The sequence below is a fragment of the Salminus brasiliensis genome, chromosome 8 (genome assembly GCF_030463535.1).
Source record: "Salminus brasiliensis chromosome 8, fSalBra1.hap2, whole genome shotgun sequence".
Lineage (NCBI taxonomy): Eukaryota > Metazoa > Chordata > Actinopteri > Characiformes > Bryconidae > Salminus > Salminus brasiliensis.
Window position 1 is genome coordinate 19,855,557 of NC_132885.1, and position 27,805 is coordinate 19,883,361.

General features: G+C 41.9%; 1 protein-coding gene across 1 annotated transcript; it reads right to left on the bottom strand.

Annotated features, from left to right (window-relative positions):
- gdap2 (ganglioside induced differentiation associated protein 2) lies at positions 1-27,803 on the bottom strand. The gene is made up of 14 exons (XM_072686017.1): positions 27,536-27,803; positions 24,800-25,026; positions 22,848-22,987; positions 22,571-22,724; positions 21,940-22,028; positions 21,726-21,802; positions 21,078-21,237; positions 17,701-17,851; positions 16,548-16,624; positions 15,568-15,644; positions 14,437-14,576; positions 11,900-11,954; positions 10,916-11,059; positions 1-785 (listed from the first exon to the last, which is right to left on the bottom strand). The coding sequence occupies exons 2-14, from the start codon at positions 24,997-24,999 to the stop codon at positions 744-746; spliced, it is 1,506 nt and encodes a 501-aa protein (XP_072542118.1). The 5' UTR covers positions 25,000-25,026; positions 27,536-27,803; the 3' UTR covers positions 1-743.
- Between the last annotated feature and the right edge of the window lie 2 nt (positions 27,804-27,805).

Sequence of the window (27,805 nt, forward strand, 5' to 3'; positions counted from 1 at the left end):
TTCATAAGAGGAGTCTGTAATAATTGTGTAGAGTATAAAAAAATATTAATTTACATATTTAAATGACTAAGTGATTATTTATATTTATATATATGTTCAATTTAAATCCAACAGGTCATTACCAAGGCCTGCAAAGGCAGATCTGTAAAACGGCTCATGTAGGCATTTTAACAAAGCGGAGGCTGTTCTGGTGAAAAGTGTGAAAAACAAACAAAATAAAGGACAGTATAGACTGTAGTGTGGGACACCAGTGTATGGACAGGGTCAGTGAAAACAAGCAAAGTGATAATCCTGGACACCAGTTACAGAATGTACAGAATGGCCTCTTTAACACCCCTAAAAGAACTTTTTTAATATTAGGTGAGATTCGAGAACAAAATATGAGTCAAAGTCATGTTCAGCAGACATAAACCTCGCGCTGAAGTCCACCAGCAAAACTTCACCAGTTTCCACCAATCAGCAGCACAACTGAGCCTTCAGGGGTGGGGCTCGCAACTGGAGGAAGAGGATAGTTTTCTGTGTTCTGTGACTGCCTCAGAGTCAGCACACACACACACACACACACACACACACACACACACACACACACACACACACACACACACACACACACACACACACACGAAATTGTCCTTTCCTTGCTCACATGCATTTTGCTCCAAATCAGGTCCAGCTGTGAGCGTTTCCAGGCGTTGGGCATACACTGGCAAGTTCATTCGGGTCCACTTGCACCAGAGTTTACTTCACAGGCCTGAGGAGTGGGACGTGTAGTACGGCCCGTTCATCTAAAACACCACAGAAGACGAAAAGATTAGAACAGGTCTAAAATATGACAAATTCCAGGGCAATATGGTTTGGTTTCATCAGTTACAATCATTGGCAAAACTTTGGGCAGTAGGGGTCCCACTGTGGAGGCCCACTGTCCAGAATAATTTATTGTTTTCCCTGCTCCAAGCTAATTCACAAGAGCCAACAGAGTTGAAGTGGGTGTGTCAATACAGCAGAAACAGCATGGAGAGTTGCTTCTTCGGCGTGTCCATATGGCAGTGGTCATTGCTCACTTGAATCATTGGCTACACTGCTCCCGCGATCCATAAAGGTTCGTTTAGGCTCGATGGCAAATATGGATACAGTGGGGAGAACAAGTATTTGATACACTGCTGATTTTTCAGGTTTTCCCACTTGCAAAGCATGTAGAAGACTGTAATTTTTATCATAGGTACTCTTCAACTGTGAGTGATGGAATCTAAAACAAAAATCCAGAAAAATACATTGTATGATTTTTAAATAATTAATTTCCATTTTATTGTGGGAAATAAGTATTTGATACACCAGAAAAAGAAACTTAATATTTGGTACAGAAACCTTTGTTTGCAATTACAGAGATGAGACGTTTCCTGTAGTTCTTGACAAGGTTTGCACACACTGCAGCAAGGATTTTGGCCCACTCCTCCATACAGATCTCCTCCAGAGCCTTCAGGTTTCGTGGCTGTCGCTGGGCCACACGGACTTTAAGCTCCCTCCAAAGATTTTCTATTGGATTCAGGTCTGGAGACTGGCTAGGCCACTCCAGGACCTTAAGATGTTTCCTACGGAGCCACTCTTTAGTTGCCCTGGCTGTGTGTTTTGGGTCGTTATCATGCTGGAAGACCCAGCCACGACCCATCTTCAGTGCTCTTACTGAGGGAAGGAGGTTGTTGGCCAAAATCTCACGATACATGGCCCCATCCATCCTTCCCACAATACGGTGCAGTCGTCCTGTCCCCTTTGCAGAAAAGCATCCCCAAAGAATGATGTTTCCACCGCCATGCTTCATGGTTGGGATGGTGTTCTTGGGGTTGTACTCATCATTCTTCTTCCTCCAAACATGACGAGTGGAGTTTAAACCAAAAAGTTCTATTTTTGTCTCATCAGACCACATGACCTTCTCCCATTCCTCCTCTGGATCATTCAGATGGTCATTTGCAAACTTCAGACGGGCTTTGACATGCGTTGGCTTGAGGAAGGGCACCTTGCGTGCACTGCAGGATTTTAATCCTTGACGGCGTAGAGTGTTACTAAATGTTTTCTTTGAGACGGTGGTCCCAGCTCTATTCAGGTCATTGACCAGGTCCTGCCGTGTAATTCTGGGCTCATTCCTCACCTTCCTCAAGATCATTGATGCTCCACGAGGTGAGATCTTGCATGGCGCCCCAGACCGAGGGAGATTATCCGTTATTTTGCATTTCTTCCATTTTCTAATAATTGCACCAACAGTTGTTGCCTTCTCACCAAGCTGCTTGCCTATTGTCCTGTAGCCCATCCCAGCCTTGTGCAGGTCTACAATTTTATCCCTGATGTCCTTACAAAGCTCTCTGGTCTTGGGCATTGTGGAGATGCTGGAGTCTGACTGATTGAGTGTGTGGACAGGTGTCTTTTATACAGGTAACGAGTTCAAACAGGTGCAGTTAATACAGGTAATGAGTGGAGAACAGGAGGGCTTCTTAAAGAAGAAGTAACATGTCTGTGAGAGCCAAAATTCTTACTGGTTGATAGATGATCAAATACTTATTTCCCACAATAAAATGGAAATTAATTATTTAAAAATCATACAATGTATTTTTCTGGATTTTTGTTTTAGATTCCATCACTCACAGTTGAAGAGTACCTATGATAAAAATTACAGTCTTCTACATGCTTTGCAAGTGGGAAAACCTGAAAAATCAGCAGTGTATCAAATACTTGTTCTCCCCACTGTATGTATATGGACAGAGTTTTCGGTCCATACTACTTCATCTTTTTTGTAGTAAATACACACAAATCACGACCTCCTCCACCAGAGTCATGTTTGTTGTTGTGAAACGTTTGACACTGAACTGTATGTAGGCGTTGACTGTTACAACATTTGAAACAGACATGCCGATTTTCATCTGTATTTATTTTTAATGGGGAGCATAAATGAGTTTTTACTCACAAGCTGTCTCATTAGAATGATACCGCCCCCGTTTGTAAGGGTGTAATTTTGTGTCTACTTTGTGTCGTGACAGACCCACAGACAGACCCACAGACAGACCCACAGACAGACCCACAGACAGACCCACAGACAGGAAACCTAAGGACAGAAAGGCAGGGAGAACAGACTACTCAGGGCTCTTTAGGGTGATAATAGGAGCTGTGGTGATGCATCCTTGTGGTATTTTGACCAAAACAGGTCATAGACATTTTAATCAGATTGTTGGGAACTGTGTTAAGTTGTGCATAAAGGGGGGGGGGGGGGGGGGGGGTGTATAATGCGTCACATTTAACTTTACTCTTCACCTAAAGAAAGAAAGAAAAAAGAACAAATACATAATACACAGCTAACATTACATCACACAGTGTGTATGTGTGTATTTGTGTGTGCACGCTGTTTCATGGTAGATCTGTTACAGGATTAGACCAGTTTCCTTATCCAGTCCAGCAGTTTCTGCTGAGATCAGCCCAATACTGATTGACACAGATATGCCCTTTCTAGTTCATTTATTTGTACTGATGTTCTTCGCATGTCATGGTCAAGATTAACTGAACTGTCATTTTGTGAATACATTATTTCTAATCATAACCAGACAATTTTTTATAAATGTCAGCTGAGGACATAGTGAGACAGGTGAGAACACATTGGCAAGGGTTCATCACTTTAGCCTGGCTTTGAAGGCCCTACACTACAGCACTGTTTGCAGAATTTGTCCCTTTTTCTCCAGATTTGGTAGTGCCAATTAACCCACCCGTACGCAGATTCCCCCTAGTAATAGAAATAAACCCAACTTAACACAGGTCTCGTCCGATACAAGTGAAGGCAGCCGCCACCTCTTTTCGAACTGCCACCATTGCGGTAGACAAGCTTGGGTCCCTAATGCCACCGCACCAGCTAACAGACGTCTGTGCCAGCAAACACTGCTTAAGAGCAGTGAGGGGAGAGAGCGCTATCTACCCCCTGAAGAGAGCAAGGCCAATTGTGAGATTTGAACTTGCGGTCCCCAGGCCACAGTGGTAGCATATTAGACTACAGAGTACTGTCGTTAGCGGCTGTATGTTCTGAACTGGACAGGATATAAAGTCACTACAGCTTACGGTCACCTTTGTAAAAGCCTCAGTATTGACTGTAAGACTGCATTAGACCTATGCAGCTTAAACTGTGCAGAGTTCTCAATGACTAACCCAACTGTCTAGTGGATTATGTGCTACGCGAGGAGCTACCTCAGGCCTGTTTTGCTGCCCTGACTGATGTAATTTACCACGGCTATGACCACACAGTTGAGTGGAGTCCAGCAGCAGGGTCTAAAGCCTGCAGGTCAATTTAAAACAAAAGCAGATTATTCTGCCCTGTCCATGACCAAATAATTGAGTTTGAGCACTCCTTTAAAAACACAGCCATTCTGCTGGGGGGGGAAAAAAGCAAACGTAGTCCGACTACAAAAAACCTTTTGAGCGCCTTTCAATGCTTTGTGGAGCGCTGACTGGGTAATTTGGGGTGATTGTAGCTGTACGTTCTATGGCAGTGCGGCTATTCACAGGGATGGTAAAGGACAGAGAAAGCCAAGTGCAGTTCTAATTAAGCGCTTACACAAGCTGCCATTTCCTCTCTTTATCGTACCCAAGTAATCAAAACCCAAAAGGAAATGCTTCAGCTTGGTCATCGTGAAGTGCAGCCACAGACACAAAACGATGGATTGCAGGCCAAAACCTGCTCCGACACACAGACCAAATGACATGCATGCACACACCTAAAGCCACTACGCGACTCACATGGCACTTGGCAAAAGAAGCAGAACAGTGGCCTTCAAACGGAGGACGACTTCTACTTCGTCTGTCATTTCATCTGCAGATTAACAAACATCAGATAAAAGACAACTCACAAGACCGGACCGAGACTTATAAAAGAAATGTACCTCAGGCTTGCACAAAAGCAGGGAGAGGGGGCACAAACTAATGGACATTTAACATAGTAAAACAGTTAGATGTTCTCGTACTCCCAATCTAACATCTGTGATTTTTCTGAGCAACCGGACATGCATTTCTCCAGATTCACCTTGAAATTCGTGGTACTATAAAAGGTAGCTTAAGAGCAAAATTTTTAATTACAAAGTTGAATTCACTGTCTGTAACATAGGGCCATTTTAAAGCATTTCAGTAACTCACAGTGAGAGCTAACCAGGCTAACATACAGCCAGTTACATGCAGTAGGTTTAGTTATTACGTAATGAGTGACACTTCCCCTGTGAATATAGCACATTTTTCGGAAAGGTTTGTTTTGTTGTTAAATACATTTTGATGTGCTGTTACAACTAACTTCAATTAATAATTACGCTGATGTCAGCATTAGCTAAAGTATCGGGAAGCAGATGGTGTGGGTGACCCTCCACCCCCCCACTTCCAATAACTTACTTCTGTAATCAAGTGCATCAAAACAGGCTCTGTTCTGAGCAACTAGATCCTGTGCTCCACATCCCAATGCTATATACCCCTCTAGAGTACTAGCTTAACACTTGGAATGTTACAATTATTAAAAGAAATCTGGGGTACAACAGTCCGAATAGTCTATTTTCAATGCTAATAAATGTTGACTCTTTAATTCTTAGGCAGTTTCTTAGAGGAGCCCATGCTTGCTGAGGGTCAGCCCTAGTATCTGAAAAGAAAAGTAATCGATGCCCATGAGGCAGAGGAAGGCTATAAAAAGATAGCTAAGCTTTCTTTTCGGCATGTGGTTTCAACAGTGCCGAAAGAAAACTCTTAGAGAGAATTGCTTATATTCCAGTGAATCAAAGACCACAAGACCAGTGAATCAAAACCACCAATATGGCTCCCAAGAACCTGCATGGAGGTTTCGCAGGATCATGATCTAAAACACAACTGTAAAGCTGGACTGAGGAGGAAATGAGAGGTTTACAGACAGTGCTGACACTTTTCAGCTCTTACAGAAAGAGACCTCTAAAAATACTCTTTTTTGCTCTGAATTACAGCTAAATTTAGTAAGAGCAGTTTAACACTGAGTTCATATCTGGAAATTGAGACGATCATAAAACTCTCAAACAACTGTGTGTGTGTATGTGTGTGTGCATGTAAAGTCATCACATTGACAGAAAGCCATGGGTGGATATTTCAGCAAAGAAAATTTCCCAAGTTATTAGTAGAAATGATTATGCCGTTGATTTTCATAAGAGCCCCCAGACATTTAGCAGCTAAACGGCCCAGAAACATTGCCACTGCCAAATTTCCAAATAAGATCCACATTCATATTTGACTGTAGTTATTAGGATTGGGCACTATCCACCTTTTTTTTAATACCCTCTCAAAATATTAGTGCAATGTTGTGCAAGTAGCACAGGTAACAATCTCTTCCTGTGTCATTTCCTTTATTTGTTTATTTTATCCGATTTCTCCCCATTTTCTCTCTAATTTGGGCAGCCATTGCACACAATGCCCCGGTGAGGCACCAAGGAGGACAGGCCAACACCGGGACCAGCATGACCGGGATACAAACCAGCAATTCTGTGATCACAGCGACAGCGCCTTATTCCGCTGCACTAAGTTCACAGACTAGGTGAAAACTGAGTAAAATTATAAAATAATCATTTAATAAAATGTGAAACTGACAACTGATCTATTAAACTGCATTAGCTCAGTTAGCAGTATAACAGTCTGCTCACCACAGAACAAATTCAGGTCTGGCTGACTGAAAGCCCTCTAGATTAGCATGATGGAGCGACTGCTGTTAAAAGGACACAAAGCTAAAATTAATGTTTTTTTTTTTTCTCCATGGTTTTGGATCTGTAGCCCACTCACTAAACTAGTCTTTGCTTAACAGCTCCATCGAGTATCAGACAGTCCAGAGCAGCTGCTATTCACAGACTGCTGAGCTACCGACAAGCGCTGATGATAAACACTGAAAGTGTCTGAAAGAGTGAAGTTGAGCGACTGGTGTTGGGAGAAACAGAAAGGTGAAATTACACCAGTTTACCGTGTTGGAACTCATTGCCTGCTATCTAGGTTCAGACAAGTTAGCTAGCAGGCCAAACATCACTGCACAGACCATGTTCCTGCTAAGTGAAGTGCAAATCACACAGTTCAGAAAAATGAAAACACATATCTGAATAGAATTAGGAGTGTTTGACTGTTATCAGGCACATTTAGCACCGGTTCCTCCAGGTTGGATTGCTCACCCTTTTAAATCAAATTCAGAACATTGGTGGGCTTGTCCTCCGCACCCCCTGTTTTAAGAGCATGGCATCACCAATCAGTGAGCTCTGCAATCTGCATATTTTGCCACGTACTAGATCAGAACAGAAATTTGACACAGACACATCCTCATTTTGACATTTTGTCCTATTACCGTTATACCCCCCAAATCTAAATGGTATTTCAGTGCTTTTCTTCATAGCTCTGCCCCCCCCAACCCCCACCCCAGAGCAAGGTGTTCACATGTGTGCCAATAATTCTGGAGTTAACGATATGTGGCAGAGAAATGCGATCTTTCCATCATAGAGGACCCCCTCCTCTGTTAGAATACTGCCGTGCAAAATGCTACTTCAGTAGACTTGTACTGTGCACTACCAACCACAGGTGGACCAGTCTTGCAAATGTTCTCCCTCTCTCAACGAAATCACTTCACCACTAATCAATCAAACAGCACATCTGTTGCCAGCAATCTGAGTCTTTCCATTGTGAGTAATAAACTGTTGCGGCTCGACTCCAACACATGCATTCTCTCTCACACACACACACACACACACACACACACACACACACACACACACACACACACACACACACACACACACACACACACGATTTTGTCGGATTAAGCCTGTATGCCTGGTCTTATACACCGCATACACACAAACACTGGATTCTCAGCAGGCTCTAGCAGCAGGGCTATCCATTACACCCATGCGAAGCATAATCACTTCTTCACAGCTGCCCTGCTGTTGTGTTCTAGATTTTTTTTTCCCCCTCTCTACTTCCCTCCACCTATCCTCTCAGCCAGACTAATGGGGATCTGCAGCTGCATTGATGCCTGGATTCAGCCTCGAGCAGACAAAAGAGAGAAAGGGGAAAAAAGGAGGAATGCACTCTCCCTGCCTCAAAAACCCAATCTCCCAAATCCAGTCCTTTCAGCCAAAAGCAACTGCAAGTGATGCCACAGAACAAATCCATTTGTGTTACAGTAGAGGATGTGAGTAATAAAGTAAATATATAATCCCTGCACTGCTAGCTCTCACTTCTTGGAAAGGTTTATTAGGCATATTTGATTAGAGCCAGTGAGAGAAAACTGACAGTCTGCAGGAAAATGTTGCCTCTCCCACTTCAGGCCAAGTACAATACAGTTTCCTTGGAAAATGCTGCATGTGTAATCACATCACTGTTTCAACACCTTATTCCTCAGACACACCTACAGCCAATTCACTTCACCAAAACCATTTCAAGAGTCTACTGTGGAATCACCTTGGTATTTAGGGCTGTGTCGGATCACCGAAATAGTGACTTGATATGCTGCAGTAACCTAAACCAACATTTTCAGTATATTAGTTAACTGGCAGATTGCATATCCACAATAGCCACAAATAAATGGCTTTGTAAAGCAATTTCATCTAAAAACAGCTTTGGTCAGAAATGTAACAGACAATTTTCCCGTTACTTCAAATGTAACCGATCAGCCAAGACCCATTTGGAGTCCAAAGTGGGGAGTTACCAGATTAATGGAGCCAACAAGTAGTGAAAGCTCATAACCAACAGCATTCAAACTGCATCAAGTCTCAGTCATCACACGCTTGTTTCAATCTGCATCAAGTTGTTAATGCGGGCAAAAAAGCTGGTTCAAAAGCTCTCATTAAATCTGCACTACATGTCCACATGTTTGTGGACACCCCTTCTTAAAAAGACATTCAGCTGCTTTAAGTTGCATCCATTGCTGACACATACAGGAAAAATGCACACACCTTATCCATTCCCTGTAGAGAAGTACTGTCAGTAGAATAGGACTCAGCTAGCTAGAGCAGATGAGCATGAACCTATTGGCATCATGCCTAATGCCAGGCGTGGGCTAGAGGGGTATAAAGCCCCTCAGCATTGAGCTGTGAAGCAGTGGAATGATTGCGCTCAATCCTGTACTTTTGGGATGAGTTGGGAAGTTGTGGATGGGGTGGTGGTGAGAATGTTGAATGATCTCAGTAACGTTCTTGTTGCTGAATTTAATCCAATCCTCACAACAATGCTCTGCAATCTAGTAGAAAGCCTTTCCTGGACAGTAAAGATTGTTACTCCAACAAAAGCAGGATAATCTTAGTTTTAATACATTTGGTTTCGAAAGAAACCGTGAATAAGCATGTGTCCCAATACTTTTCTCCATATAGTGCATCTTTGTGTATAGGAGATATTTCAAAACGCGTCCATTGCACATTTCCCTAGCTTTACATTTGAGTGCATTAATTCCATTAGTGTTTATATATGTAGTAAGCAATCTATGACTCAGACATCACACACACACACACACACACACACACACACACACACACACACACACACACACACACACACACACACACACACACACACACACACACACACACACACACGTTGATACAAGCCTAGCCCTGCATACGCCCGGGGGGGGGGGGGGGAGGTTAAAATAGAAAATTGGTAGCTTCAGTCCCCTACAGTTATTCACTTTCTTATATGACCAAACCTCTACAAAAAAAAAACCTTGCAACTCATTTAGGTTCATGACAGTATTATAAAAATACTTTCTCTAGTAGCACCACCAAAAATAACAAAATTACACAAACAGTTCTTAAGCTCTCGAGGGAAAGCTATTATAGAAAATCTGAAGGAAATTGACCTAAAATAAATTCCTCAGCACAGTTACGTTTTCTGCAGGTATTTGCAGAAAATTACCCCAATCATTTCTCCTAAGTGTTTCCTTGAAAAAAAAGATGCTAAAATATCACATTTGATGTAGTTATTATGAATACACACACTTCCAAAGGAACACGTAACCTAAATGGACCATGTGAAAGTGCTTTATGAAAGTATGTAGCAATATACTGCAAACAGAGCGCGTCTATTCTTACTTACTGGCATGAGCTCAACCTTAATCTAACTGCTGAAAGACTGGGGGTTATGGAGGAAAAAATAGGAGTGTGTGGAGATGAACAAGGAAATCAGTGAATGCAGAACTGTCACTTGAAACTCTGCAGGTGCAAAAACTACATGCAGTTGCAGCATTAACTTTAAGCAACACTATGGAGCTTTGCCATTTCTGGCTCCTGGGCTCGCAGAAGAGTAATGTGTGCTTTGAGCCAATGCTAAACCACACGCTTTTCTGGACAAGCTGAGAGATGTGAAACTGAGGTGGTAGAGTAATGTTACAGGGTTTTCCAGAGTACAGCAATTATAAGTATAGCATTCTTATTAGTCAGCGGATGATCACAAGTACGTTGAAGCTGTTATTTAAGGTAAAATTGCAACATATTGTTACTTTAAAAAGTAAAATATTCATATACATTTTAAAAGTCTTTTGAAAAAAATAAATGAAATAAACAAAATACACCACAACACATTAGTCCAGTTCACCCACTATGGACAAATCACAATCTACTCTCTATTTAAAGAGATAAGACATGGAACTGATCACTTTCTTTCAGGAATCAGGCCGTTATTAGCTTATAATCTATTAATCCACAGGCCTATTCAGTTATCTATTTCAACCCTTAATATTTTTCTATGGAACTTTCATATAAAAAGATATACAGAACCAGGATCTTGCTCTTTAAAAGGTTAATAATCAAAAGCAGGACCAGTCTTCAGGCAAGTGTTATTGTATTTCCACAAGGAGAGCTGGAGAAGTGCAGCTGCACACTGGCAAACAAGTGAGTGACACAAGGACGGTATGGAGACTCACCCTTGCGTCATACTCCAGCACAAATGGAGGGATGTCAATCTGTTCTGGCAGGATGCAGGTAAAGAGCTGCTGGAGGTTCTCTATGTGATGGACCTTTTCCTTCATACCAGACACACTGAATGTGGAGAAGAACCATGTGGACACCTGAAACAGTCGATCAGAGAGACCAGAGGGCTAGTGAAGACCATGTAATTTGTTTTGTAAATGCTACTTTAATTGTGTTCTTTTTTTTGTTGTGGTTTTAAAATCTCAGACAAAAGCAAAGACTTTTTTTTTTTAGACGGTTTATTAATGCTGTTCTTCAAATTAAGACGATAAGGAACAACCAGCTGTTCAAAATGACAAATGAAGATCAGGCTTTTCAACTTCAATTACAAGCAGTTTGACTTATTTCTTACACATGGCTTAATATAATAGATAAAACAATAATAATGAAAAAGATGCTTGGGCTTCAGGTTTTCTCAAAAACAGTGTCAAAGATCAACTCCCAGAAAGAGAGCAACCACCTCAACCCTTTCTCAGCACTTACTATAATTACTCCTCCACGGTGCCTGAACATACCAGTGAGCATTAAGCCGATCTGAATTTGTCAGATTGGGAAGGACGGCTTTAAAACAGCAGAATTACCTGTTGCTTAACTGCAGAGGTTTGGAGCGGATGAAACATTTTGGTACAATAATTCCACTAGGTAACTAGCTAACATCACACATTCAGGTGCTGTGAAGAGTGGACTATTTTACTTTGTGGACACCAAGAATGTTCGAGGTCTCTACTGAAAAGCTGTTGAGTAAGTGAAATCATGTGGAGATACAGAGAGGACAGTTAGTGCTAAAAATGTGAAGATTACTCTTAAATGACTCATTATGGAGCGGCAACGAATCTAAAAACACTGAAGCTGTACACCAAAAAGGTGTCTGAATTACAGGCCTGACAGTTGTAAAACAGGACTGTCCTGTATTAGAGATGCAGGATCAGCGAATTTACCTTGGAGCGAAATGTGGGATGAACAAAGTAGAAAGCTCTCAGGTTCTTCTTAAACCTAAAAACAACAACAACAAAAATGTAGTAAAGAATCTGGAACCAACACATCAGACAAATCACTCATTATATGTCAGATCATACAAAACAAATCTCCTTTATGGCAGTTACTTCTTCAGTCAGCAAAGAGAACTGTAACAACACATAACAATAACATGCATTTCTGCAGAAAACAAGCAAATGTTGGTGAAACACGTCCAAGTGTCTCCAGAGTGCCCCCTGTCCTCAGTCCAAGCACACAGCGTTGTCCAAAGCACACGGGCAGATACAAATCTCCGGCACTGCAGTCCAAATCTGGGGGAGTGCGCTAGGAGCACATTCATCACCCTTTCCCACGACAGACACACACCATCCTATCCAAGCCTTCTGTGGCCTGTACAAGAGTCAGCGTTAAAGACCGCACTGCTGAGGATCCAATGGCAGCTCCTTCTTGCAGCACTAGGCCACATGTGCTTCTGACTGGAAACTGAACACCTTGCTGCCAATAACTTAACTAGGCTTCCCTTACATCCACTCCGATCCTGGCGTAGACACTAAAAGGCCATGAGGACCCCAGCAAAAGCAGGTCAGACAGACAGCATCATGGCAGAACAATGCACTGATCCGATCTCAATTAGGAGTTGGTAGGGTTGATTTCAAATGCTGAACTTGTTATTTATTAGCTGTTCATGGGAACTGAATATGTGGTCCGAAGAGGTGACAACGGGAGTGAAAAACATCACCATTAGGCTAAGGGGGGGAAAAAAAAAAAAAAAAAAAAGGAACTAAACAAACCCATCAGAGTGCAGAAACTTTAAGAGAAATGGACAAACCAATGCCTTGGTTCATTCTTAAAAAGAAGGAATTTTAATGATAGTGTATGATTATGTGTATGGGCTGGGGGTGTAGCAATGTCACTTCATTGCTTGGTGTTCAAACAGTTAGACCAGATAATAAGAATGAATCACTATATATTGCTACACCCCTAACCAACACACAGACACACACATATTTTAAGGGTTTTAGAGAACACAAAATGGTTTGGGTGTTGTTCCATAGTACTCTGGACCCAGTGCTCCTTGGAAGGGACCGCTAGAAGCAGAGCCAGGGTGAGAATCTCATGCGCATGAGACCGACCTCCATGTCTGTTCCACTCCTACACTGAACACACACATGCTGCTTTTTGTCAAGACTGAACCACAATGGCCAGCACTAGAGAACACTGAGGACAAGAACCCGAGAATGGGAAAGGGAGAGCAGAAGGAAAGAAAAAGAAAATAAGAAAGTACGATAGCAAGACAGAAAAAAAGATTATGAAAAAAGAATGAAGTAAATGGTGAAAATGAGTTCGAAAAAGGATGGAGAGGATAGAAAAGTACCTTTTCCACATAGGATATTCCACACAGGCAAGTAGATGAATGAGCTGTAACTATCTCTCTCAACAACGAGTGAAACTGGCTAAAGTAGTGATGCCTGGGAATCTGCCCAGTCTATAGCAAGTGTGAGTTTCTTGACAGTAGAAGGGATTTCTGCTTTTTATTTTTCAGGCACGCTTGCAATGGGCGCCATCTGAACACAAAACATATGCCTGACCTCGTGTTCACCTCCCACAACTTCTTATTAATTCACAACTTTCACCAGAAACTCAGCTTCTGTTTTTTTTATCAGGGAAGCACCTAGAGGGGAGTTGCAGGCCATCATCCTCACAAGATATTATGCAAGGCATGTTCTAATGAATTTATACAGAACTGCATTCATGCACACACAGATTGACAATTCACTGCCTGTAGTACCGGTCTTTATTTACAGGGAGGAACACAAAACACACTCCATTTGTCACAGGTTCAATCACTCTCACTGCTTTGACTCTTGGGCCAAAATTCCCCAATAGTTTTCCCGCCAAACTGTGCCAAACAACAGCCATTTCATTTCACTCTTGTGGGGATAAGAGACATCCTATTGGCTGCCTTCAAACAACAACTCAGCAGGACAGCAGGGTGACAGGGCTGAGCAAAGCAGAGCAGGTATGAGATGAACAACCTGGCTGAGCCCTGGGTCACTTACAAAAGCGCTGGCTGAAGTCCCTTCAACTAACTACAACAGACGGGTCAGCGAGGTCAGGCTCCTCACAGCAAATCTGGACAACAGACAGCGGTCTCAGGAAGAAGAGGGAAAAAAAAAAAAAAAAAAAAAAAAAAAAAAAAAATCCATAGCTCACCAAAACGTGTGTAATCTTTTGGCTAAATTTGGGGTTAGAAAGCAGCGTTTGGCAAAGAACCCTCATCAAAATTAAAACCAACCGAGGCTGCATGTATTTTGAAACTCTAACACGCTCATCTCAAGTCTATGCAACTGTTATTTACACCAAACCTAAATGCATTTGCCTAGCAGCTGCATGGAATAATCTCCCAAAGGTTAAACAGTGCACACTGCATGAATTCTGTAGACAGGTTTGAACATCATTTCCGCATTAAAGCTCATCAAGCAACATCAACAGTACTTACTTTACATCCACAATGTCATAGAGCTTCTTGAGGAAATCGGTGTCGAGGTGGTTGTGTTCACCAGTGAGAGTGTGGAAATACACCATCACATATTCTTTCACTGTGATGTGATCCATCACATGGATAAAATACAACAAGGCCTACAGGCACAGACACAATCAATGGTGAAGATGCAGAAAACGAAACATGTGGTATTAATAAGCAGGGATACGCATGTTTAAAGGTGCCATAGAATGCATTATTGCATAAACAGTAGGCATGTGACTGTTTACACATAAGTACACCCAGTTTGAACTAGCATACTTAGTAATACTGCCTTGGCAAGTTTGACTCGTGAGTAGAAACTCCCCACAGGACAGGAGAATTCTGTACGGTTATTCCACAATTGGAACAGCAGTGTGGTTCGAAATGCATTCTGGGATACTTGGCTGTTCCAAGTCTACACAAGTCACCTCCTGATGCATTCTCAATAACAGGCGGAGCAGGAACACATCCGAACATTGGGACTGTACTTGGCTATATGCAGACTTTTGAACGAAACAGCACTTGGGCTGCGACTGACAACCACAAAAACACAAGAGCCGACAAGAACGCAGACTAAGAATCGGCCTTTGGTTTGGGCGTAAGAAAGCCCAGATGCGGTTTCACAAGCTTGTTATTTTGCCTCGGAATCAAATTGCACAGATTTCCCTTTTTTGGGGGGGCTGATGAAGAGTCTGACAAGCTCTGCATTGATTGGCTGGTTTATAGCACAGCTTTGTGTTTAGCACTGTAACAAGAAGGTTGTAAATATTTTGTTGTAACCATTCCAGAGTCTTATCAGATAGAGTTTCTGTCCCTGCATGGTTATCTAGCTGAAGAGATGCTTTTTGCTTTGTTTTACACCACTTCTAAACTCCTCTTTAGATACTGGCACAGGCAAAGCCACTGAGTCGTGAGGCCTGGTATAAGTGAACTAAATACCACTATATTCTCTCAAAATGGCCAGTGTTTTACCACATCCCAGGGTTAGTTTGTCAAAAGGCTTTTGTGTATGTAAATTTGGGGTCAGTACTGAACTTGCATTATTCAACTATGGCAGAGATGTAGGGCACCTTTAACACAGTGACAACTGACAAATCAGTACTTTACCTTCTCCATGTCAATGAGAGTAACTGGAATGTTCCTGCCTACAACCACCATCACTGTTCTGCCACACATATCGACACCTGCAGGCAAAAAAAAAGCCCCCAAAAAACAAAAACACAGAATCATGGGTAACCAGAATTAAATACAAAAACAAAAACCGTGGTTCTTAAGCTGGCTCAGCTGAGGTCATACAGAGCTCAATTTAATTAATTCAAAGATTTCCATAATCAGTTTCAGCTACCTTCCCTTCCTGAACTCAAGCTCAGTACTGAAAGAGTAAATTAGGTTATATATATTGTGGAATAAATGCAGCCAGATGTTCTCATCTAGTCTGAGCTCACATCACGAATACGGTCACACATTATGGCCAGAGAGAGTCTGCCCCCTGTTGGCAAAAAGTGATCATGTCAATTATGGAGGTCATGCCAATCAGCACTGTGCAAGTTAATTACTGCTGGCTTTGTAAGTTGGGTGCAAAAAACAAAAAAAAAACAGAGTTGACAGTTAGGGATGGCAGGTTTTTTCCAACCTCAAGATTATGGGCTTTTGACAGCTTTAGTATTGTAAAAAAAGACACAGAGCTGCTAGTTTTGAACTCAGCAGGGTAGTGCACCGCATACAGCTATGACACTACCTGACCCGAGCAACAAAGGGATGATGATCTAAAACATCACCACAGCAACCGTTTTCTAGTGGCTATTTTTGATCCCGAAATTGTGAAACGAGAGAAACGGATTACAGAACCCCCCGATGTTGCGCTCAATGAGCTGGAACTAAGGTTTCCTGCTCAGCGTGCAAACACAGGGGGAGAGAAGATCCAGTACGCACATGTGCACACAGACACTCAGCAAGACAGGAAGAGGAGAAGTGAAGGAGCTCGAAACGGAGAAGCCATGGAAGGGCACACGGACTCCACAGTTCTGGAAAACGATCATACATTTACACACATTGATACTCAGAAAGAGCTGGAGGTGGAAACAGACCAGTTTGATATAAAGCTTTCAGCGCCGCAATGTCCGAAAGGTCCTCTGCTCGAGCTCTGCACAGCCAGCGGTTATAGCTGAAATCAAAAAGAAGACAGAACTAATTAACAGACTTCAACTGTTTTCCTAAACAGACTGATTCACAGAAGGTTTAAGGTTAAAGTTTTATTACCAGAGTCTTATTTAATCATAATTCTCATGAAAAATATGGCTTCCTGTGGACCATCAGTGGGTAATAGTTATTGTTTCTCAGAAGGAGTACAGCATCAAAAAGTGCATATGAAAAGGAGTACAGATGCCACTTATTCTGGCTTCTGAGTCAAAAATTGTGGCTGTCACACAAAAACCTTGCAACTTTATTTTTGTCGTTTTTCGTATTTAGACATTTAAAACTACAATCAATCTTTATATGGTGTTTTTTTTTATTCCTATATACCCTACTATGCAGCCAACCTGGCCTAGTAGTTACCAGGACCGGTAAAGGTTAAACATGTGAAACATCAACACATTTAAAGAACATTATAAACAGGTAAAACCAGTAGGCTAAACTTTACATTGGTTTAAGGTCACACAGATTAATATATTCATAGTACACAATAACCTGAGTTACATGATGCAGTTGGAAAATGAGTAAAGTATTGAGACTAGAACACAGATACTGCCATATAAGAATAACACCTATGAATAAGACTGCCTGGGGAGTATAAAATGGGTATAACAAAAAAGAGGAACAACGATATAGAGAAAGAGAGGAAGATGTGAGAGGTGAGAGAGTCAGGGACAGGGTCTGGCGTGTTGCCTCATGTGAGGAGCCTCCGCCTCCCCTCGGGAGTCTTTCTCAGAATTCTTTACTCCGAGAGATTTACCTTGACTAGATCATTTGCTTTTACACTAATGCTAGTCTAACCAGCATATTTCAAAGTGCCCACATATCACAACCTCCAAGTCAATTTTTTTTTGCACCCTTTTGAGGTGCAAAGTTTATACATATATAATTTCTCTTAAATCATGATAAATGGACCAATGGTCCAATGGTCTACAGGGTTTTGCATCACAGTAACAATATACTAGATTTTAGCTTTTGTGGTATGTCTGTGCTCTGCTCTAAGCAGTTACAGTAAGGGGTGGGAATTGGGGTGGTCCAGGCTCTTACTTTCTCTGGTGTTGTTTCTGCTGAGCTGCTTCAGAGAGCTGACCCTGCAAAATCAGCTTCCGTTGCTTATCCACATCTCCCTCCATGCGCGCGAATGCATGGTTGCCCACCAGCCCCAGACCTGACTCCAATGAGTCATCCTCTGAATTGTCTGAAACACACAAACATTAACATTTTATGTCCATCGTGCTGTCAGAAAAACAACTAATGGCAACTGATCAGTTAATACCGCAACTGAATACCTCCCAACCACTAGAGGCAGTGTGAAATCTGGCTTTTCTCTGTGCCTCTGAATATGTCATGGGACAAATTCTCAAAGCTTTATGGATGTTACTGTCCTAACAGTCTTAGGACTCTCTTAACCTAGGACTGTATTGTAAATGGCAGGGGTCTTCTCAGTGCATCATTCTAGAAACAAAGAAAGGACAAACTATGCTAGTCATAGTAAACCACAGATCTAACACTTAAATGCAATGCAAGGCCACCAGTCAGCTGTTTTACTCTATACCAACTGACATAAAAATCGGTAACAGCATTCCAAGATGCATATGACCAGTGGGGAGTGAGTGAGTCACTGCTCTAGGACCACTGTGAACAATGTGTGCACATAATTGACTGATGCCTTCCTTTAGGAGTCTTCTCACTTAGATCTCCATCGCTCTTATTGGTAATCAGTTTAAGAAACAGGCAGGATGCTTTATGCTTCCTTTTAGGCTTGACTGCTGACATTTGCCAAACAGAGCAATTATTTATCTGCTTCAGCAACAGAAATAAGGGGACCTGTCTTCTTGTGAGCTCAACTCTGGAACCATCAAGTATTTTTTAAGGGTTGCTGTCTCATTTCTCTTTAGGATGCATATTTACATCTTGGTCAGTGCTAAAAGAAATTCCACTTAAAGATATCTGCTCAGCATCGACCTGGGAGTGTGGTTTAGTGTGGTTTATGGATGGAACAAGAATCGTCTTCCACTGTGGTTCCTGAATTCCAGATCCTTACAGAAGACAGCCTTCTATGTGAGCATCGGATTTGTATTACTGTCTAAAGGCCTGTATGTCTAAAACGTGTGGCCTCCCAGAGTTCACAGACCCACCAGCAATGTGTTTAAATGAAAACCTCAGATATATGCTCACACTGTTCAGTGGACAGTACTTGCCAGGTCTGATAAGACCAGCACTAAAGCCATTAAAGACTGGCTGCCTCCATCCGAAGTACCAGAGCCCAGGGTGTGTGATGTGTAGCCAGGTGGGCTGGGAAATGATATTCTACTGTTATTTGAATCCCAAGCAAACATGCCAAATCGTGATGCTCTGTTGCAACACTCCAAATGCACTTAATGGAGAACGTCTGAGCGCTCTGCTGTCCTCATTTCCTCTCTTCGGTTCCATGATTACACTGATGGAAAGGTGCGGTGGAAATGTCAAAAATCAGTGATGGTTGAAAAACAGGCACACACTTTACTTCTTTGCAAAGACCAATGCTAAAAAGGTAAATAGCGCAATTACACTGAATTACAGCAAAGGAAGAACACGGCTTTGGCTAAGAGCTAACTGCAAAAAACAACTGAAGTGACATCAGGACCGAATTAAACACAGATGTCTCGGTTAGGTTATTTTTGGCAAAAAGACTTTCCTCATATTAATGAAGAATCTGAGATTTTGTTTTTTCTAAAAACTGCACCATACGGTCCTTTTCATCCACTTCAGAGGCCCAAGAGGCCCTTGATTCTATTTGACTAAGCATGGCCTTAGTAACAGCGAACAGTTCCACACGGAGACCTTGGGCTGTCCTCCCATATCCTGCACAAAAGCCATGGGTTGCGGGCAGGGACGCAGCGCATGTTTATTTACACTGGGGCTGACCGATGAGCAGTTTGTTTGAGTTGGATTGATAGCTCAATGGAGGAGTGATCACCTCAACACAGCTGGACCACAGGCCACAGGATCTGGGACTGAAATAATGGCTGGCAAACAAATATAAGTGGCCAAACCCTCACTAACAAATAAACATGCCCATGTGTGCTTACTGACACCAGGCAAACGACACGCCAGCATAAAAAAACACACACGCATGTTAGTCAAGTATTGCAACTGCAGAGCAGTTTTGAACTGGAGTATGCTTGCTGTTACTGCACCTGTTGTGGCTTTGAGGGCCTGAGGATAACATGCCAGCTGTAGAGGGCTCCAGAGAATATCTCTCAGCACTCAGGGCAAAAGATGAATGGCCCACAAGAAAGCAATGGCTCGTTTAACAATCAGGTTCACCCAAATGTGCTCTGCCATAACTGTCAGCCTGTCTTATTGTATTATAGACACACACTAAGGATTTCCGTTCTACTGGGAGATACATTACAGCATATTCTTCACTGCATCCAAAGCATTTTCCCATGAAAATCATCTTTCCTCTGGAGAAAGACTTTTTCAAATTTGCTGATGCAACGATGGAAACAATGAACAGGAGTAATGATGAATGTCTTGGAATACCAGTTTAGCAGTTCATTCTCTAAAATCTGTAAAGAATAACATTAGTCTACATGAGTTACATGAGCCATGTTGAGGAGGTGGTATTTTCCTTAAGGTAGTTTTCAAATGGCACTAAACAAATATCATATTCCAAAGCCTGGACACATTTTCAACATTTTCTGCAATGTGTAAACATTTATGTAATCAATCTTGATGTTTATCAAACTTGTTAGTAATAGGGACTGAGGTTTCAGGCCAGAATCACAAGTAGGAGCTGGCCATAAAATGCTACATAAAGGTTTCTGAAAGAACAGCAGGCTGTCATCAGAAGCCTGATGCCAGACTCCTTGCAATGTGCTGCAGAGTTGACCCCCATCTTTTTGGTGTGGGCTTTCTTATCCCCAATTTTTCCATTACACAATAATCTGAATACCAATGTTTGACTGTGCCTTGGGCTAGACTGGAACCATCAAGAGGACACTGCTCCACTAGCTTAGGGCATCAATGGCCTGAAGGTTGCCAGTTTGATCTCCTGAACCAACAGGACATGACTGAAGTGCCCTTGAGCAAGACACCTAACTCATAACTGCTCTCTGGTTGCTACATAGTGTTGCTTTAAAAGAGTAGGTCAAACTCAAGTGTGTGAAGCACAAATGGCAATTGTGTGCTTCTTCTTTTCCTGTTCCTACACTTTCTAAAGCTACACTCTCATGTTAATTGCTTTATATAAGGACAGATGTTTGGCCCTATTCCCTAGCTCTTCCTCAAGTAGAACCCTAGACAGCAAGACAGGTTTTTAGTGAGAGGGTTAGGAAGAAACAACTGGGTCGTGACAAGCTGACAATCCTGTTGTGCATACCCTATATAAAACAGGCTGACAGACGCCACGGTAGCATGATGCTGTGTACTGAGCTCACCCTCCAGGTTGCCGGGCTTCTCAGTGATGCGGATCTGCCTCTCCGGCACCACTGGCTCGCCCTCTGCGTTCCCGATGTCTGCTGGGAGAAGAGGCAAGCTGGTTCTTTCCTCCTCCCTTGAGCGTGGGTAATATAGCGGCAGCAACTTCCTGTACACTGCCTGGGTAGCACATGGCATTAAAAAGTACAATCATAAATCACACACACCAGAGCCCAACGTTACAATGTCGTCTCAAGCACACTCACACACTCACACACTCACACACTCACACACTCACACACTCACACTTAAGGTCTAAAGTGTACAGATCAGTGAAGGAATCAGAATGCATCATGACTTGCTTTCATGCTTGATCAAGACTTCACATTCAGCTGGAATATATCAATTCTAATCTTCAGCGGAGCTGAGGAAAACGACTCAATCAGCAATCAGCGCAGGCCCTTGAGCAATATCTTCAACGCCTATGTCTAGGAATCAGCTCTATAACTAGCTCTCAGTGCAAACAAAGCAATTCTGTTCCATTTTACACAAACACAACACAGACAAGCTTGAAATAAAATCAGCACTTTCTTAGCACATAATGAAAGCAGATGGAACGAGCCAGAAGGGCCGACCTTATGAAACAGAGGACGCAAAGCGAAACCAACCTCCTCAGCGTCTGACACGGCAAACACCACTGCCTCTATGCTTTCTCCATGGTTCTCCAGAAACCTGCGAACAGTCCCTGAAAAAAGGGGTGACCGACAATGAGCTACAGCTTCCTTTGAGATGTGGATCATGAGTTCATTAATTAACACAAGGCTTAGTTTCATTTCCTAACTTGACATGCTGTAACAGAACGGCTTTGTGAAAGTGATTTACTGAAGGCTATGTGAGTAGCGTCTTCCAGTGGATATCCTCTCTTTGTGGTGCTGATCACACAGAAACCCACAGAGACCATGGCATGCTCCCTGGAAAGAGACACATGAACAAAGAAAGCATTAGACTCTAATTTACAGATGTTCGGTCCCTTACAGATGCACTTACAGGAGGAGTGACTGAATTACCCTGAGAGGAATGACTCTGGTCAGCTGAAACACTTCCATTAAAGAGCAGCAGACCTTGCAGACAGGCGCGCCTTTGATGAAGCCATACTTTGCGTAAACAAGGCTTTATGTAATTAACAGCTCCTGCTGTCCAGAGTCACGCCCAAATTGTTCATAACAGTTATACAACTCCCGCCTGGGGGGATTAATGGACATGCACTGGAATGCTGACCATAATCTAGGGTTGAAATCTGGCACATTCTGAAGTTCTCAAATATTGAAAACCAATTCAGAACACCCAACATCAGCGCAGAGAGTTGATTTCTGACATGCAACAGGCTGTGTGTACTTATTGGAAAGTTTATCATAATGTTCTCTTGGAGACAGAGGCATTCGCAATAAACAGCGTGTAAGAGAAGGCCGTTGTGTGCTAATCTCCCATGAGGTGATGTAATGGACATGCTTACTTGGCGAGTTGCATGACTTTTCTATAGCAGCTGTATAAGGAGCTTTCGGCAGCTGTTCGATACTTGGCTTTGTACTTGGGGCCGACTGTATGAATGATGAAGCGCGCCGCCAAATTGAAACCCTCAGTTATTTTCGCTTCCCCCGTCCGGCAGCCTGTAAAAACACAAACACGCTCCGATGAGACCAGGACATATATTACACCTCCATGCTTAAAAACAAATGAGCAAACAATCTCAATAGACAGTAGTAGTTTTGCTCTGCCTTGTTGCCCCCTACCTTTCAGTTTGAGTAGTTCATCCCTGAGCTCAGGGCCGGCGTATCTGTGAATGCTGTCCGAAATCGGGTTCTTGTCTGTTAGTGTCTCGTTGCTGGTGTTTACGATAGCAGTGCAGTTCAAAAGTGCAACGTCCCCATTGCTGTAATGATAATGAAGCATATAATATTATATAGAAGAAAGCCAAGGAAAGCAGAAAAACAAGCCATGCAAGTGCAAAGTGAGGCAGCAAACCCATGTTCTCTTTACTTCAGCTTCATTGCGGCAGCTTATATTACTAGAAGAGGTATCTGGTATTCAGACAAAGAGTTTATCTGGTTCATCCTGTTAGTTTTGTCCTGTGTGCCTTCAGTAGTTAAAGAGGAACTCAAATCATATGACACGTAAAGCTGGTCTTTCACTGATCTTACACAATCATTCTAAAAAGTCCACATCTGGGCTTCTGTTTGATGCTTAAAACGATACAGCAACTTGCTGAAGGTGTTGTATCGCTTCCCGAACTGGAAAAAGAATCATGAATCATGTAATGAGCCTATACTCATAAAAATGAACGTGCTACAAAGGGTTCTTTGAGCGGTGCCATAAAAGAACCTTTCTTCACATAAAAGAAGGCGATATGGGAAAATATTATTTCACAATATTTTGACATAAACAAAAACCCCTCAAATACTCTTCTATACTCAGTACAGATTTATAGGCAAAATCTGCAGCACTACATCTAATTAACCAGCACTAACGATACTCTCTAAAGAAATGAGCAGATACGCTCACTTAGATCACAGTAACATTTATTTCTATAAAATATGATATTGCCCATGCCTAGTTTATTCTATGGGATTGCATAAAGAACCCCTGTCACTCCTTAGAATGTACCATTTGGTATGAAGCACCTACTGTATAGAAACCATGGCTATTAGAACAGTGTGACAAAATACAACAGGGTAAGAAAGGTTCCCCTTTCTCACTGAAAAACAGAAAGCTGGTACTCAGTTGTGCAAAAATGGCTGTCCATAAACAGTCATCGCACTGTAGGAGCAGCCAGAGGGACCTCACGCTATCATGTGGCTGTGCAACAAAGAGGATTTATGTTCACATGGCAAGAGGCAGGGAGAGGAGGGGTGTAGAGTGCGGGGTGTATGTAGCTGGCATAGAAACTTAAACTGCAGGACTCATGTTTACACAGGAAATAAAGATTAGAGCTAAAAGAACTAGAACAATAAAGATCTGGAGAGAGAACGAGAGAAGTGATGGCTTCCAAATATTTTAAGAACTTTACTAGCTGGGCTCACTGAAGGTTTCATATGAATAGTATAGTTTCATATGGGCAAAACAATGAATAAACTCCTAGGGCCAGTTTTACTGGGCAGGGATTATGCTTAGTTCTGGACTTTACAGCATTTTAAATGGAGACTTTGCATGAAAGATTTCCATGACTAAGCTTAAAATGTTCCTTGTTCAGGAAACTGGCCTCAATAGTTTTAGTTAGACCATGCTTTACAGGCCAATATGTCAAAGGTGAACTGCTAATTACATTTATTCAACTAAAACTCAGTCATTTTGTCTGTCTCGGTTAATTAGCTCGTTCTGCCATTAGTCCTTTCCAGAAACTGCTCTTTGTTGCCCTCATGCTTCACCACAGCAGGGATTTGCCTTCAAATTTGCTGTTCAGGCAATATTGCTATGACATATTGGGACCATTAAATTCCACAGTTCCAGTAGATTATAGTCGCGATCAGGCAAAAACTTGTATCTCCAAAATGGCAGCCTAACTTTCAAAACAAGTTAACGTAAAAACCTGCAAGTAATTTTGGAGCATTTCTATTGGTCCAGTCATCATGAATTTTTGATTGGCAGTTTGATCTGCCTGATTCAAATGATTTCAAAAAGTGAAAATCTGGAGATACAAGGTTCAACCTTAAAAGTTCATCAGTCAGGTACTAATTCGCAGACTCACAAGAGGATAATTTTCCTGTTGATATCTTCTCTGAATGGGAAAGGAGAGAGAAGAGAGTTGATCTGGTCAGTAAGGTGGTCCACTTCATCCTTCTCAAGAACATCTCCGGTCTCCTCTCCATCCTGCTGTCCTTCACGCTGGTCCCAGGTGGCCAGATTCAGGACTTCTACAAACTGAGAGCGAGCTCCCAAAGGATCCATGCTGCTGAACGGCACTACAGCAGTGAACTGAGCAGGACACAGACACAGACACAGACCTTTTCTATAAAAGTACGCCAGGAGCCAATGTAACACTAAATTCACAGAATGCTATTTAGTAAAATCTGGTGCAAATCAATGACAGTGACACTCCTGTAAGTTTCAGGGATAAGGCTGTTTGCGGTAGAACCGGGTTCACTGTTTTACACCACTGTTTACTTTCCGATGGCATTTCATTAGAGTAATGAGTCTTTCATGACATTTAAATGGTGACAAACAGCAAAATGGCAAACATCCATTTTATCAACAGAAGTAAAAAGCCAGCATCTTCTTTCCCTACAAACACAATCTAGATGTCTTTTCCTGCAGATGCATTCCCACCCCTGCGTGCCACACTGATAAGCCACAATGTCAGTCCTGTTGAGAAATGGGACTTGCATTTCTGAGCATTAACACAAGGTAAGAGAGATGAAGAGAAGGACTATATACAAAGGGTGGCTTCTCTATCACCCAGGGGCTACGCTGACCATAACAGAGAGCATCTATCTGCCCTGGCAAGATTCAATCAACTGATAAAGCAGTGCGTGCAAACGTCCAGGTCTCTCAACTACACTTTGGATGGAAAAGTGCCAGTAACTGTTACTTTACTGTCCCACCTGTATAAAAAAAGAGAAAAGTCTGGGAAAGGCAGAAGAAATATGTGTTCTAAGCCTTTTCAAATGACTAATGTCAGTCCTATCACATCACATCAGCCAGTCGGTCAATCGGTTACTGTGAATAGCAAGTAAAAGATAAACTGATTTCCAAAAAGTTTGGTAAAAATCAAAAAGGTGATTTTTTTTTCCTAAAAGGTTTTTTTTTACTATTTTAAGTAAACTTCTTTACAGTTTTTTTTTTTAATTACAAAAAGAGAAAAGAAACAAAAGTTAACCTCTGGTAAATATTACAGCTTGTAAAAGCTTTGTGTAGCAGCTAAATGTCTTTCAGTTCTTGTTTGAGAGATTTTAGCCACTTCTTCCTTGTGAAAGGCTTCTAGGTCGGTGAGATTTCTGTACAGCCTTATGTGCTCATCTGAGCTCTATCCTAGGGCTGGGCGATATGGTAAAAGTACTATATCACAATATTTAAAGACCACAGTTTAGATCTCTCCTGTACTAAATAGAGCATTTTTATGCAACATCTGCTGCACTTCATCTAATTAACCCAGTCTAATTACACTGTTTGTAGTGAAACCTGCAGCTGATCAGTGTTTATTAAGCACTAACAGTATCCTCGATATAGAAAAACACTAGATAATCACAATATGATAAAATATTTTATATATTGCCCAGCTCTAGTCTAGCCAGATTTTTTTTTTATTATTGTTTAGGTCTGAGGACTGTAAGGGCCAAGACAAAACTTTCAGCTTTTGCCCTTTGAGGTAGTCCATTGTGGATTTTAAGCCATCATTAGGATTGTTATTCTGCTATAGTAGCCATCCTTGTTTCATCTTCCATTTTTTTTTTGGCTATCAGAGCGACTTGTTTAGATGTTCATCTAGAATAATAGAATGATTTCTGTAGTGAGGATGCAGGAGAACGTTTCTTCTGCTGATTTTTTTATGATGGTTGTACTTTGGCCGGGGTCACTGCAAAGTAGAACAGTGCTCCACTAATGCAGACTGTGCTAAACCTACCTGAAGGCAATCTCAAGTCAAACAAGGGGTTTGATTTGCCTATCCATCCCACAAGCATGAAGTGTTCCTGGCGCTTTCCTTGTTTAGTTACATTACGAACTGAGAAAACAATTCTGTACTTGCACATGCTGCTTTGTGGGGTTAGATTACCTTCATTTTGAGGGAAGAAAATACATCATGGGATATTATGCCCCCCATTATGCAGAGATTTCTAAATATATAAAACAATAACAACAATACTTTTTTAATGTGCTAAAACTTATGTTCACTTAGCTTATCATGCCATTTGATGCTCAAACCTTGCATAAGACATGTATATGAGCATTTTTATTAATTGCCAATTTGAACGTTTCTTATAAGAATGATGTTTAAAATATCATGTTCTGCAATTGTCCATTGTTCTCAAGTTTGAATTCTTACCATATCTGGGACCCTTTCAAAACTGCACAACATTTGCATTTATATGAGCTGTCCAGGGTTTATTTACAAATAGTCAAAAATAATTTGAGACTCAATACAGACTTGATTTATACTATTTAATTATGAATACTTAATACAGTTAAATGAGTTTTGAATCTGTAGGTCTTTCAGGTCTATGAAGGGTTTGCTTTATTGTAGAATAACAGTACTTGCACTATATGAGAGAGAGAGAGAGAGAGAGGGAGAGAGAGAGGGGAACTCTGCTGATCTGAGCTGTCAGAGCTGTAGATGGATGAAAGAGTATGAAATCGTGCTCCAGCACAAAAACAGAGGACCAGAGAACATCTACCTCGTTAGCTAAGGTCGCTCTGTGGATGAACAGACGTACAAACACAAGGATAGTGCTACGTTTTTGCGAGTAAAGAGCGATGTAATGACACTTACCCGAGCCTTCCTCCTCCTCCTGCTGCTGCTGCCCACTGAGAGCTGCTGTTAGCTCGGTTAGCCCACCGGACACCAAACAGTGGAGGGAGCGACTACAGCGGCTCTCTCAAGACAGGCAACGATTCAACATGACATTTGTCTCACTGTGTCATTGCAAACCGGGTGACTCGGCGGGAATACGATCAATAACATACCGCGTTAAACATCGCAGTTGAAAGTCTCTTACTCGAGCTTATTTAGCGTGCATGATCAGCTGATTCACGAGTGAAC

Excerpts from the sequence above, each read along its gene's own strand:
- gdap2 (XM_072686017.1), bottom strand. The coding sequence starts at position 24,999 with ATGGATCCTTTGGGAGCTCGCTCTCAGTTTGTAGAAGTCCTGAATCTG. Across the intron at positions 22,029-22,570 it reads AAAGTCATGCAACTCGCCAA|GGAGCATGCCATGGTCTCTG; the intron begins GTAAGCATGTCC and ends GTCTCTTTCCAG. Across the intron at positions 15,645-16,547 it reads GAAAGCTTTATATCAAACTG|GTGTCGATATGTGTGGCAGA; the intron begins GTCTGTTTCCAC and ends TTTTGCCTGCAG.